General features: G+C 38.8%; 1 protein-coding gene across 1 annotated transcript in view; it reads left to right on the forward strand.

Moving 5' to 3' along the window:
- Positions 1–5416: 5416 nt before the first annotated feature.
- LOC117410348 (kinesin-like protein KIF3C) overlaps positions 5417–13176 on the forward strand; it is a 51392-nt gene continuing 43632 nt past the window's right edge. Inside the window, exon 1 of the mRNA XM_034016787.3 lies at positions 5417–7212. Within this exon, the coding sequence (XP_033872678.2) occupies positions 5803–7212 (1410 nt within the window). The 5' untranslated portion in view covers positions 5417–5802. The remainder of the gene's footprint in view (positions 7213–13176) is intronic.

The raw sequence follows: 13176 nt of genomic DNA on the forward strand, positions 1-13176 counted from the left end.
TTTGATAGGGGATGGGGAGGCTCTACAGATGTCTCTAACCTGGTGCCCACTACTCAGTTCCATAATGTCAATGGTCTGAACCAAATATGGTACTGTCACAAAGACGGCCAGAGTGGGTGGCGTCAGACCAGAAGCAGGAAATAAACAGAGACTTGGGGTTTTGATGAAGCTGAGCGCGTGATCGCGCTCAGCATTTAATAATTAAACAGGACATTATCCTGGCTCCATCCTAAGCTTGCCCACGCATGAAGTTAACATTAAGCCCAAGTTCATTCATGAGTGTATTTACCAGTAAGTCATAAAACGCCTCAGCACAACTGCTGGTCAGTTCATCGAATTTTATAAAGTGTTCAGTGCTGTGTCTAGTTTTAGTAACATACCTCAACGATAAAGAAAATTGGTCCACTCTGGCAATATCAATAGAAGAATCCACAATAACTGAAAAAAAAAACGTGCAAGTTTGACCTCATCAGTTATAATTTTTCAAAGTTCCTGTGTGAGACAAGATATTAACTCATTCTGTGTGTGGTGACTCAGATAAGTTAGGTTTGTGTTGGAAAGCTTTAAATGCTGGTCCAAGAGAGAGTCTTATTTTGATAGCAGTTTTAAAAGTTCAAGAAAATTGCCCTTGTTAGTGCCCTGGGCCCACAATACAGCATGTTCTCTGTGGCCTCCAAATGCCAAACCCTGCTTTGCTAAGAAAAGCGTAGCATCCATAAGCCTTTTTAGCATTTGACGATTCTTCGATATATGCTCTCTTTCGGCTTTCACCACTCTCTTTCAGCTTTCGCAATGGATTATAGATAGTTCATGCTTTTCTATCTTTTCTGTACCCTTTCAAAATTTTGGTAAACCATGATTAGGATCTGCCCAATTTGGCGAGTAAACGAGCCAGTGCCTGTCTACGGTGCAAATGCCATTTGTCTGACGCTTGTACCAAGAAACATTCAATCATCAATGATCATTGTCATAAGGAGTCTGAATAGCTGTCTTTAAAGCCAAGCTGGTATGGGCCAAATTCGATTATAGCACGCACTGTGGGAGGCATCAGAGGCTGATCTTTAAAAAGGTAAGGATCTGTCGGATACGGTTCCTGTGTATTAAGTTTAAATACCACGTCCTCCTCTTCTGATTTACTATCGTGCAAGTGCAATCTGTCCTCACAGTCAATATCAGAATCACTTACAGGAGCAGGAATGTCTTCTGCGGAGGTTGAGGGAGAGGCCCGTTCAGATATCACTGTTGCAGATCCACTCGTTGAAGCCTGGGTCTCATTTGGAAAGCCAATCATCATCAGCTGGTGTCTTTGACTTTTAACAGGAGGCTGTAGAAATTAACTTTTTTGCTTCTTTTTTTCTGCGCTTTTCAGCACCGGATTTACACTTTTTAACCTGGTTCATTTTTAATGGCAGTAGTCACACGGTCTTCTGACATACGCAGAGGAAGTGAGACAAAAGTGTTCCACAGTTCCAGACAGTGTGTGTGCACGTAATACGTAATGTAAACAATAACACAGTTTATTTAAAGCGAGGACGATGTTGAAAAGTAATAGATGAAGGAGAGGAGTGATTGTATTGTGGTTTCACAATAAACTTGAATTTTGTACAGTAAGTTATCAACAGTTTATACTTTATTCGTGTTTACCACCTTTATTAAGCAAATAAATGTACGAGGGGGCACTCGAATACCCACCACTCGAAGGGCCCACCAATCTTCATATAGGGCCAAGGGGGGAGGCCGCTCCCTCTGTCCCCTCGCTGGCTCCGCTACTGGTGGTACCACTTAGTGGGGGCAAAATGGCTGTTATACCATCACCTAACTTGTAAAGAAAAGTTTTGTGTGGAAAACATTTTCAATTGCCAACTTTAACCATATAACACAATTATCTGTTGCAGCTCAGTTTGTCCAAGTATGTTAACACTAATATATTTCTCTAATTTCACAACAAAAAACAATTTTAAGGCTAGCTTTTTGTTAGTAAAACTGTATACTATTATTAAAATAATGTGTTATCTGGAATATATAGTTCAGAAATGTGAATATTGTTTAAATAATGTGTTTTATTGCTCGTTCTGTTAGTTCTAATCCAAGGAAAATACATTTCAGGGAAAGAAGCTGGTTGAAAATGCCAGTCAATGAGTGTGCAGTGCGTGGATAAGATGACAGGAAACATGATTAATTGCTATTGTAAGCAGAGAGTTTGTGGCAGGCTGGCGGATTAAGCCAATTACCACAGATCATGTGATCATGAAAATGCATTTTTTAGTTGTTTATCCTGTCAAATAATTCAAGTCACCTACATTTTCCATGGGTCATGAACATTCCGCTCTTCTCCACATGCCATTCAAACGCTCATTGTCAAAATGCTGCATGGTATAACTCCTAAATAGTATAATAAAACAGCTGCCAGACTATGAATGTTAAATTGTTTGAAGTGCACAGAATGATGCATGTGGCATGCAGTAATCAAACACAAGAGCATAGATCTAAAGAAGAGTAACCTGATCATGCAGTTGATGCAGATTATTTTGAAATGTTAGAGAATTGTTAACCTTATGCATATCGATTAATGAGTTTAGTTAAGCTATAACTAATTGGATAGAGAGTGCAGTTGAGTTTTGAAACTATGGTTGTGATTGAAGTGAATGGCTATCACACAGGTTCAATGAGTGTTGATCCCCCCCTGCAGGGAATGAAGTTCCGGGTGACGGGGATGAAGTGAAGGCAGTCGTATGTATGGCACACTTTACATTTTTCAATTATATGGATAACAGCTGATCCAGTTGTGATAAAACATGACATTGTTTAGAACCAGTTATTGACAGTATCAGATCATACGGTCGCCTGTTTGTGTATTTGTCCTTCTGTACAGTATGTCACACTTACATTTATGCAAAAATCTGGAAAACAACTATTTAATGTAGTTGACCTTTGTTTACTGCAGAAAGACTTTTTATTCAAGGGAATAATTATGTTTCTCAGTCATTTTTATTGATAAAATAACCCTGGGGGCCACACCCCTATTCCCCCAAAAGTATAAATTATAACTTTAATGTGACATAACTAAATCAGAATTGTTAAAACAACACACGATATTAAGTACAATCTTTCCTGTAATTTCAAGACTTATTGCAATAGTGACATAAACTAAATTGGCTTTCCATTTGGTCCGTAGAAGGAATTACTGCCCCCTATCTGTCAATTTTGTTATTTATTTATTTATTTATTTATTTATTTATTTATTTTAGCATTTTGCAGCGTAATAGTTACAGTGAGTGTTAAAATTAAGTTTGTGGTTGATATTTGTTTATAAATATTTTGACAGGTCACCACGTTGTGGATTATAATGAGACAGCCTAGATGGACACTACATTAGATAATGATAAGATCTGAACAAAAAACTTTGGATAAGACATTAGAGACCCTTTATTGAAACTTGATAAATTAGACAACCTAGTTTTACACAACATTAATATACATTCCCTGCCATGGATGTACCTACAAATAAAGCTAATACAGTATTATCATGAAAAAGTAGATCGTCACGACTACCATCCACCCATATGTGCATGCAAAAAAGGACAGGTTCCTACAAAAATCCCAAATTCCCTAATATAATACTCTGCCTTGCTCAGGTATATCCCGAGATATTCTAAATATATAAACTGATATACCTTCACTAACATTCCATCCCGTTGCTCGACTCCAAAGCACCAAACTCTCCCTCCCAAGTTTGTTTCTGTGACATAACCCACTACAAATGAAGTGTCTTAATTCAGCAGTCTCTCACAGATTTCACTAATCACAAACTAGTGCGCAACCATTAGCTGCCGTACTCCTACGTAAACGTGACAGAAAACTAATACTGGAACCCGACACGCCAAACGTGACCAACCTGTTTAACTGTAGCCTGGAAGCATCCCAGTGTATGCTCACTACCATATATTCCTGTTCTGATATGATTGCCTACAATGTGTTCCTATTTGATCATAAAGTTGCATATTTTTTGTAGGTAACATAATTTTTGTGAATAGTTCCCTTTATAAATAAATATCCAATATACACTACTGTCATTTTCATTGGGTTTCACCACCAGGGGGAGCGTTTTAGTTTCTGCAGGTGTCAAATTCATTTCTCAAAAGGGATGATCCCTGCACAGACTATGTAGTTCATAATGAACTGGTGATCTGCAAAACACATTAAATAGACTGTGTTCACCGTAAGAAAAATGAGTATATTAAATGTTATACATTAATTCAATGTTTTATTAAATCTTGATTTATGACACAATGTAATATTGGCTAATACAGGAGAAAATGATAAGAATGTGTATTAAGTACATATTTAAGTAACTACAGCGTAAATATCCAATAAAGTAATTTTCCCATAGTCAATAACGGGTTGCATGGAAGTTAGACTGCTTATTTCTTTTGGATCCTGCAGTGCAAAGTTCAGTGCCTGCAGAGGGAGTTGCTTTTACACTTATATTGTGTGAAAACGATATATAAACTGAGACATTATAGGCATTATTTATTGTTAATTGTTTTAATTCGGAACTAAAGTATATTCACAATTACCACGAGTAGAATTTTGTATGCATAAAAGTATGTAACAAGTCAAATATCCTCTGATTCATTTTTTATTTTCATAAATATTTACGGTAGATGTTCTTTCTTTGTTTATTTTTTAATTGCCATTAAGTCTTATATTTGACTGCATTTTATAATATCACAATAATACATAAATTAACATACAGTTCAACAATTCTGCATGTAATTAGGACAATATGATATCTAAGAGTGGGATACCGCTTAAGAAAAATATTGTTCATTAACTTTTTTGGGGTAGAGAAACAGTTTCATATAGTTTTCAAATTATAACATGTTTTATTTATGTAGGATATGTATTGTAAAATAAAACATTTCCAAACAACACTTAATGTTTTTAAACATTTTGTTCCACTAAAAAAGGTTTTGTTCCACTAAAAAAGATTTTCTTTAAACTGTAACTATACAGTACAGTAATTTCCACATGACCTGCCAATGAAATACTGCCAGCTAAACAGTAGATTTCTTCTGGATAACACAGCAGTACTATATTCCAACTGTGTGTAAAATAATATGTGTACTTATTGTACTGACTAGCTACAAATATGGGTGCGTTCACGGAGATCATTCTGCGCAGATTGTGTGCAGAATCTGACCAATTTAGCCAATGATCTTCTAAGAATGATCTCCGTGAACGCAACCTATATTTTCTCAGTATGTGCAACTCCTACAAATCCCACAAATCTAGACTGGTCGCGGATCCGCAGTAAAATTGGGTGGGGGCTGAAATGAGGTAATGTGTTGGTGGGCTGGACCAGAGAACCTGGCTGGTTGAATTTTCCTCCAGTAGTAGCAATAGAAAAAGCCGAAGCTGGAGCAGCAGCCGCAGCAGCAGCATCCTCCTCCGTGAAAATACCAGCTGTTTACACCGACTAGCGTACAGAACAGGCACGACCCTAACACAAATATAGGCGTTGCCAGCATCTACGGACTATCTTCCAAATCAGAAAAAGGGATTTATAAATATATATTCTTTAAGAACCGGGGCTTGTCATTTGAAGGCTATTTGAGCAGGCTGGTATTCGTATTGAATTGACTTGTATTGCATTCAGCCGGTGGGGATGCAGAACGGGAGGATTGCTGTTACTGTTATGTTATAACCTTATTGTGGGATCGCATGTGAATCCATTGTTATGATTGACGTTTCCGATTAAAGTTAAACGACGGGTTGCAATTATTTTAATAAGCAACAACAATGTCTAAAGTGAAAAATTGCGAGACCGTGAAAGTGGTGGTGAGATGTCGCCCTCTGAATCGGAAAGAAGAAGCAGCAGGTCACGAACAGATTGTGAATATGGATGTGAAATTAGGCCAGGTGACTGTTCGGAACCCCAAAGCTGCACCCGGAGAGCTGCTGAAAACGTTCACGTTTGATGCTGTGTATGATGCCAGCTCAAAGCAAAGCGACCTGTATGATGAAACCGTTAGACCCCTTATAGACTCCGTGTTGCAGGGGTTCAATGGGACCATATTTGCTTATGGACAAACCGGAACTGGCAAAACGTACACCATGCAAGGTGCATGGATGGATCCAGAAAAGAGAGGTATTATCCCAAATTCCTTTGAGCACATCTTCACCCATATATCCAGATCCCAAAACCAACAGTACCTGGTAAGGGCATCATATCTAGAAATATACCAAGAGGAAATCAGAGATCTTTTATGCAAAGACCAGTCCAGGAAACCAGAGCTCAAAGAAAACCCAGATTCTGGAGTTTACATCAAAGATCTGTCTTCTTTTGTGACCAAGAACGTCAAGGAGATAGAGCATGTTATGAACGTGGGCAACCAAGCCAGGTCCATTGGGTTCACCAACATGAATGAGCACAGTTCTAGGTCCCATGCCATTTTTGTCATCACGGTTGAGTGCAGTGAGACTGGCATAGATAGTGAGAACCACATTAGGGTGGGCAAACTGAACCTGGTGGACTTGGCTGGCAGTGAGAGGCAGAGCAAAACTGGTGTTCGGGGAGAACGCCTCAAGGAAGCCACTAAGATAAATCTGTCCCTGTCCGCCTTAGGCAATGTCATATCTGCTCTGGTGGACGGCAAAAGCACCCATATACCCTACAGGGACTCTAAACTGACCCGCCTGCTGCAAGACTCTCTTGGAGGCAATGCCAAGACCATCATGGTGGCCACCCTGGGCCCTGCCTCCTACAATTATGAAGAGAGTTTGACCACCCTCAGGTATGCCAACAGGGCCAAGAACATCAAAAACAAGCCGCGTGTGAATGAGGACCCCAAAGACGCCCTGCTGAGAGAGTTCCAGGAGGAAATCGCCAGGCTGAAAACCCAGCTGGAGAAACGGGGGGTGCTGACCAAGAAGAGGAGACGGAACAGCCGGAGGATTAAGAAGATGCTGGATGGGGAGGAGGTCACAGACATTGAGGGGGAGGATGAGACAGATGATAGTGTGGAGAAGGATGTGGAGGACTACCTGAAGGAGCAGGAGGAGAAGCTGGAACTGGAGAAAGCAGCCATCCTGGATGACCGCAGCCTGGTGGCTGATGAGAAGGAGAAACTGCTGGATGAGAAGGAGAGAATGATGGATGACCTGAGGAGAGAACAGGAGGCCACAGAGATGCTCACTTCAAAATTTAAGGTAAGTGTCACCATCTTTCTCCTGGACTTTTACATATTGTGGTTACTTACTAAAACAAAAATACAGACACACTTACCAACCACAATGGGAATGGGCAAAGATTTGCTTTCCAGCTGGTTTGTCTTGTAGGCCACCTGACCCAGATAACATTTCTGGTCTTAACTTACAATACTATTGCTTAAATGTTAATTTGTTAGGGGACATAGTTTGTTTTTTTAGCAGTTTTATGTTTTATTCAAATGTCATTTGTCCTTTATTGTGTACATCCAGCATATCTTATGGAACTGACCATAAAAGCTAAATTGAGTAGCACAGTGAGCCAAAAAACAGAAACAAACACCTTTGTGAATGGGAAATATAGTTATATGGGCATATTTTGTAAAACATTATTGGCAGTCCCAGGTGATGGATAGCCGTTGTCCAGCTGTAACACACACATATTTAGGTAAGCTGCCAAAACTCAAAGAAGAGGCCTAAGTGTTACAGTATTTAGGAGGAGTTTATTTAGTAAATGTAAAGCCCGATAAGACCATAGAGTGTTTACGCTTGTTTACTTATGTACCAGAACATATATTTCAAGGGCCAGGCCTACTTGCTGAATGAGTGGCCACTCTTCTTTCGGGCTGAACATATTGAACAGGTGTTTTGAAAGGTGCTGAAATAAACATGTAAAAATGTGCCATATAATGTAGTGTATCCACAGATGGGTAAGATTAGTAGCAACTTAAGTGAAGAGAAGAAGAAATTCTGGCAGCAGACTAGACTTGCCTGTGCATAATGATAAATACCAGTAGTAAAAGAGGAGGGAATTCTGAGAAAGAAAATAGAGTTGTAGGACATTCTGAAGGAAGGAAAATCTTCAGAATATTATATTTTGGGAAATTTAGCAAATGTGAAGCAATTTGTATTTAATTAACAAACCATCAATGATATCTAATCCAATAGAAGTACTTTACATATTGTTTTGCAAGAATAAATGTTTCTCTGAATACACACATCTTTAATATCCAGATACTAGAGTATGGCATTGCAGTGATATTAAGAATGTTATGAAATTCACTTGATCTTTAAAGGTGTAAACTAAGATTTCAAAATTTGCTCCAATGTCCCCATTCTGTACCCCCTTGCAGTATTTTCATTTATATTTTTTAACTCTTTCCTCGATGTTGGTCCAGATATTTTAGAATCCCACAATGAGCTGGATGAGAGCGTCCCTTTTAGAATAAATATTTAACATTCACTTGTCCTTCATTTTCTGTACAAAATGATAATACAGCTTGTCTGTCAACTTGTAAGTAGAAAGGGAATCTCTCTTTCCAGCAAAGAAAGCCGAGGGGAGGACACACAAATCCTCTTCTTCTTGACCCTTATAAAAGTATAAAAGTGTAATGCATAGTGAAAGCATGGTAAAGCACAGGTAAGTATTGCAAAGCACATAAAGGTATGGTAAAGCATAATACTAAATATGGCAAACAAGGGTAAACTATGGTAAATGTATTGGAGAAGCAGGGTAAAACAAAACAAATACAGTGCAAAAGTAGTGCGGTAAACTTTCATAAGGAGAAACCTGCTTTTTCCTGGATAAATACAGGGTAATAATAATATGAAAAAATAAAAACAGTTGATACAGCCTTTCTAATCTTTTTGTTTGAATATACAGTAGGCTTTGATCAGGGACAGTTCTTACTGTGATTAAATGGCCACTGCCTCTGATATGTATTTCATGGGAACTCAGAATCCCACCACCTCAGTGACATTGCTCTGTGGTGCATTAGATTGAGATGCCATGCAAGCTTCAGCAGAGCTTAGTGACAGTATAAAAAAAAATTATACAAGCTGAAATGTCCAATGTCAATACAGTATAAGCATGTAAGTACTAGTATACATTTCACATACATTTGCTGCAATGTCCAACAAACATGCTAATTGTTTCCACCAAAATATAATCCTCTTAAAACTTGCTAGTTATACAAATAGCGGCGTTAGTAATGCAGAGCCAAACTTTTATTGCACCCCCTGAGTGCAGCCTGGCTGCTTCTCCATACACATACATATAGTGCATCTGCCTGGCTTGATGTACAGTAAATACATAAAAACCTGTCACTACTTTGGTATCATTGTTGTATTCATGGCCCATTTCTTCCTTATTCATTAACATTTTCCTGTCTCAAACCATCCTCTGTAAATGGCTTTTCAGTCCAAGGTTGACTATCCAGTTTTGGCCTTTCTGACACCCTTAGGAAGGTAGATGGTAGGCCTGTAATGCTCTCTTGGGGTTAGATTCACATTTAAGGTGATTGCATTAGAAAGGGTTTGCTGGAGATCCAAAACACCCAGGGGTAGATGTACTAAGGTGGTCCAGTCGCAGCACACACATACCGCAATTTGCATTTCTCTTGCAACAATTCGCAAAGTATACATTATGTAAGTTGCCCTGGGTAAGGGTGTCTGCTAAGAAATAAATAATAAGAGAAAATATGTTAATAAAGAGAGCCGCAATACACTAATTTAAATATTTGTCTGGCATTAAGAGAGTCATGCAACATTTCTTTGAATAAATAATGAAAGGCAGTTTAATCCCATCAGATTCTGTAGTGGGGCCCCCACCTTAAACCCCCAAATAAAAAATATGTTTCTATCAAAAAGCGTTTTTTAATCATACACTAGCCCCTCGCGAAACCAGACATGTTTATCCGACATAAGGAGGTGACAGGTTTAAAAAAAAATACAATAAAATCGGACACACATACTGTGGAAGGCCTCGAAATGACACACAAAGAGTTCAGGTATTCAGGTGAAATGTCAAACAAAGTTTATTTACAAAAAATAAATAAATAAATACTGGTCAAAATTAAATGGGTACTGCACCTTTCAATACAGATGTCTATTTACAAATTATTTATCCAGGTCTCAGGCAGAAGCGCACGTATGTAGTAAAGAGTACTTGAAGCAATTTCTGTTTGGTGGCAGGGTCCTTGCTGTCCAGAGTTATTGCTATGTGATCTTCTGAAGCAATAGGCGCCTGATTAGGCTGAAGGCATTGAAGGCATACATGGCAGCGCTTCCCTGGTCCCAGGAATACTGCCTCGACCGGTGGAGAGGCTTCCCCTTTTGTACACCTTGGCTCTGCCCCGTACCCGATTACCTGGGCTCACAACCAGGTATACCTCGTTCCCCTCCCCCAGCCTCCTAGCAGGCCAACTCCTACGGAATGTTAACCCTGTAATTGCCAGAGCCTGCTGGATGGCCAGGTTCCTCCTGTTCCCCTTGCTGGTGGAAGGTGAACTTTTCAGTACAGGAATTCCATCTACCCTGTCACACATACATTTATAGTGCTCAATGTTTTTTCAATGTATAAATCATTGCGCTGAAATAACACTAATGTGTTTTTGGTAGGCTACACATTACATTATGTAGAAATATAAATCTGTACAGTAGGCCTATACAGTATACAGTACAGTAGTAAAATCAAATGAATACCTAGCACACTTTCTTTTTACTTTAGCCTGTAGGCTTCCAGTAACATAACATAAATAATATGCTACATTGTACACGTTGATGTACAATGCGAATAAAATATTATTTTAAATTAAAACTAAATGATGTTAGTGTTTTTTTTCTAATTATTGTTATTTTTGGGGGTCCCTGAATGGCTCACCTGGTAAAAGCATTGCCGCACGTCATGCAGGGTGAGTCATACAACCAGAGATCGCAAGTTCGAATCCTGGTTGTGTGAGGCAGCTGGTCTTCACTGGGGTTGGTGAGGTGGGATCCGGCTTAGACTGTTTCTCCTCACCTCTCTGCGGCAACCCCTACAGGCCAGGTGCCAAGTGAGCTTGGGGGCAGAGATTTGCTGGGCTGGTCTTTGTCCTCCACAGGCCGGTAGCCTGCAGACATCCGTTCTCAAGTTCCTGGGTGCAAAAAGACGCTGATTGGCCCGTGGGGAATCGCCGCGGTGAAGGAGAAAAATTATAATAATTGGGCATTCCAAATTGGGAGAAAATTATAAATAATTGGAGATTCTGAAAAAAAAATGCTTAGTAGCCTAGACAATTAACACAAAATAGACCATTGTGCCTTATTGACAAGTTCCGATACTTACAGGAGGACAGTCAATTCTTGTTAATACAAATTTCAAGGGACCAGAAACAAATTTTGCATTATACCATTAATTCATATTATCATGAGTAGCCTATAAGCCAAATGTATACTTTCAGTAATACCGTAAAACTTCAATTAAACGCCTCAGGCGTTTATTTACAATAATTGCCAGCAGACCCGGCGCGTATTGGAGACAGGCGATTATTTGAGACCGGTGTTAATATTAGATCACTAGCTTCACATGCTTCACGCGGTCATTGAGAAGCCGCTAACACACAGCCTTGTAGCAACATCGTAACTCAATTTAAACATTCCAGCAACTTTGTTAAAAGGTTGTGTGTCAGTGGGAACTAAGTAACAGTTTTGTTTTATAACCAAATTACATTGTATTGTACACCCTCAAGTATAAAGCGAAAGTATTATTAGTGTCTTTTTATATGCACTGGTTAACAAGGATACAGTATGCAAAACGTTGGAAAATGAACAAACAGAAGTAAAATTTTATATTTAAAAACAGAATTAGATCTGTTAAATCCATTAAAAGACAGCCCTGTGGATATCAGAACACAAGCGTGTAGGCTACGCTTACAGCATCATCATCATCATCATCATCATCATCATCATCATCATCATAATAATAATAATAATAATAATAATAATAATAATAATAATAATACAAACTTCTAAAATGTTTTTAGAAATGAACAATAAAAGCAGTAAGTATCATTATCAAAAATAATGTATTGTTTAATCTCAAACTTGTACATTGTTAATACAACAAAACACGTTAAAATACACCAAGAGGTTTGTATCTGGCCTACTTTCAGCACGCTTAAAATTATCACTTTTAATAACGTAATAACTGCATTAAACAAATATGCATTACATGTAGGCATACCTTAAATTACATTTTTTATTAGTATTATTTATTAATCCTTAGAGTCACTTTCATTGCTGTCACTTATTAGCAGTTCATTACGCTCAAGCTCCTCCTCATCTTCCTCATCTTCAATGGCAATGACAGAGACCCGCTGTTTAATAGAGACCCGGCGTTTATTTACAATATTTGCCAGCAGACCCGGCGCGTATTGGAGACAGGCGATTATTTGAGACCCGGCAATTATTTGAAGTTTTACGGTAGGTTTGTTTCCTATTCCTATACAGATGCTCAGAATGAGCTGGAGGGGTTAGTGGCACATGTCTGCAGTCTATTGCTCCCAACACATTGGGGAAACCAGAAATGTCATAGAAATTTGTTTTCAAGGCTTGTAAGTACACCCTGCTTTTAGGGAAAAATAGGTATTTGGGTGTTCGCCTCAAAATGCTGAGCACAACTGGCAAAGCACGAGAAAAAGCGGGCTAGGAAATGCCAGTCCCCCGAAAGGACCCACAGGCAAGATAATGCAGAGTGGACACTAGTTTGACCTCTGCAGGGATAGCATGGCTTCTCTGGGTGACAGACTCCAGGTCATCTTTTAAATCAGACAGCAGCTCAAGAATTATGTGGCTGCCAAGCCTGTACCTGTGCTTAATTTGGTCTTCATTTAAATCGAAGAGGGTAATGTGGGTATGAAATACCTTCTCTTCTCATGCTACAAATCACTCGATCTTGCTGAAGACAATGTCTCCTTCTTGCTGCATTCACGGTTAGGAGATAGTGTTTTTCAAAATGCTTTTTAAAGGTTTGCTAATTGCAACTGTTTAAAACGAGCTTTCAAAAGTTCTTAACAAATTGATGCAATTGTAAGTGTTGCAGTTGCCTGCAGCTTTAATACATCTCATTATATTATTTCAGAACCCTCATTTGCACTATCACCACCCCATTTTTGCGAATTTATGCAGGAATGCCCATAATTACATATT

This window comes from Acipenser ruthenus, chromosome 6 (genome assembly GCF_902713425.1).
Source record: "Acipenser ruthenus chromosome 6, fAciRut3.2 maternal haplotype, whole genome shotgun sequence".
Taxonomy (NCBI): Eukaryota; Metazoa; Chordata; class Actinopteri; order Acipenseriformes; family Acipenseridae; genus Acipenser; species Acipenser ruthenus.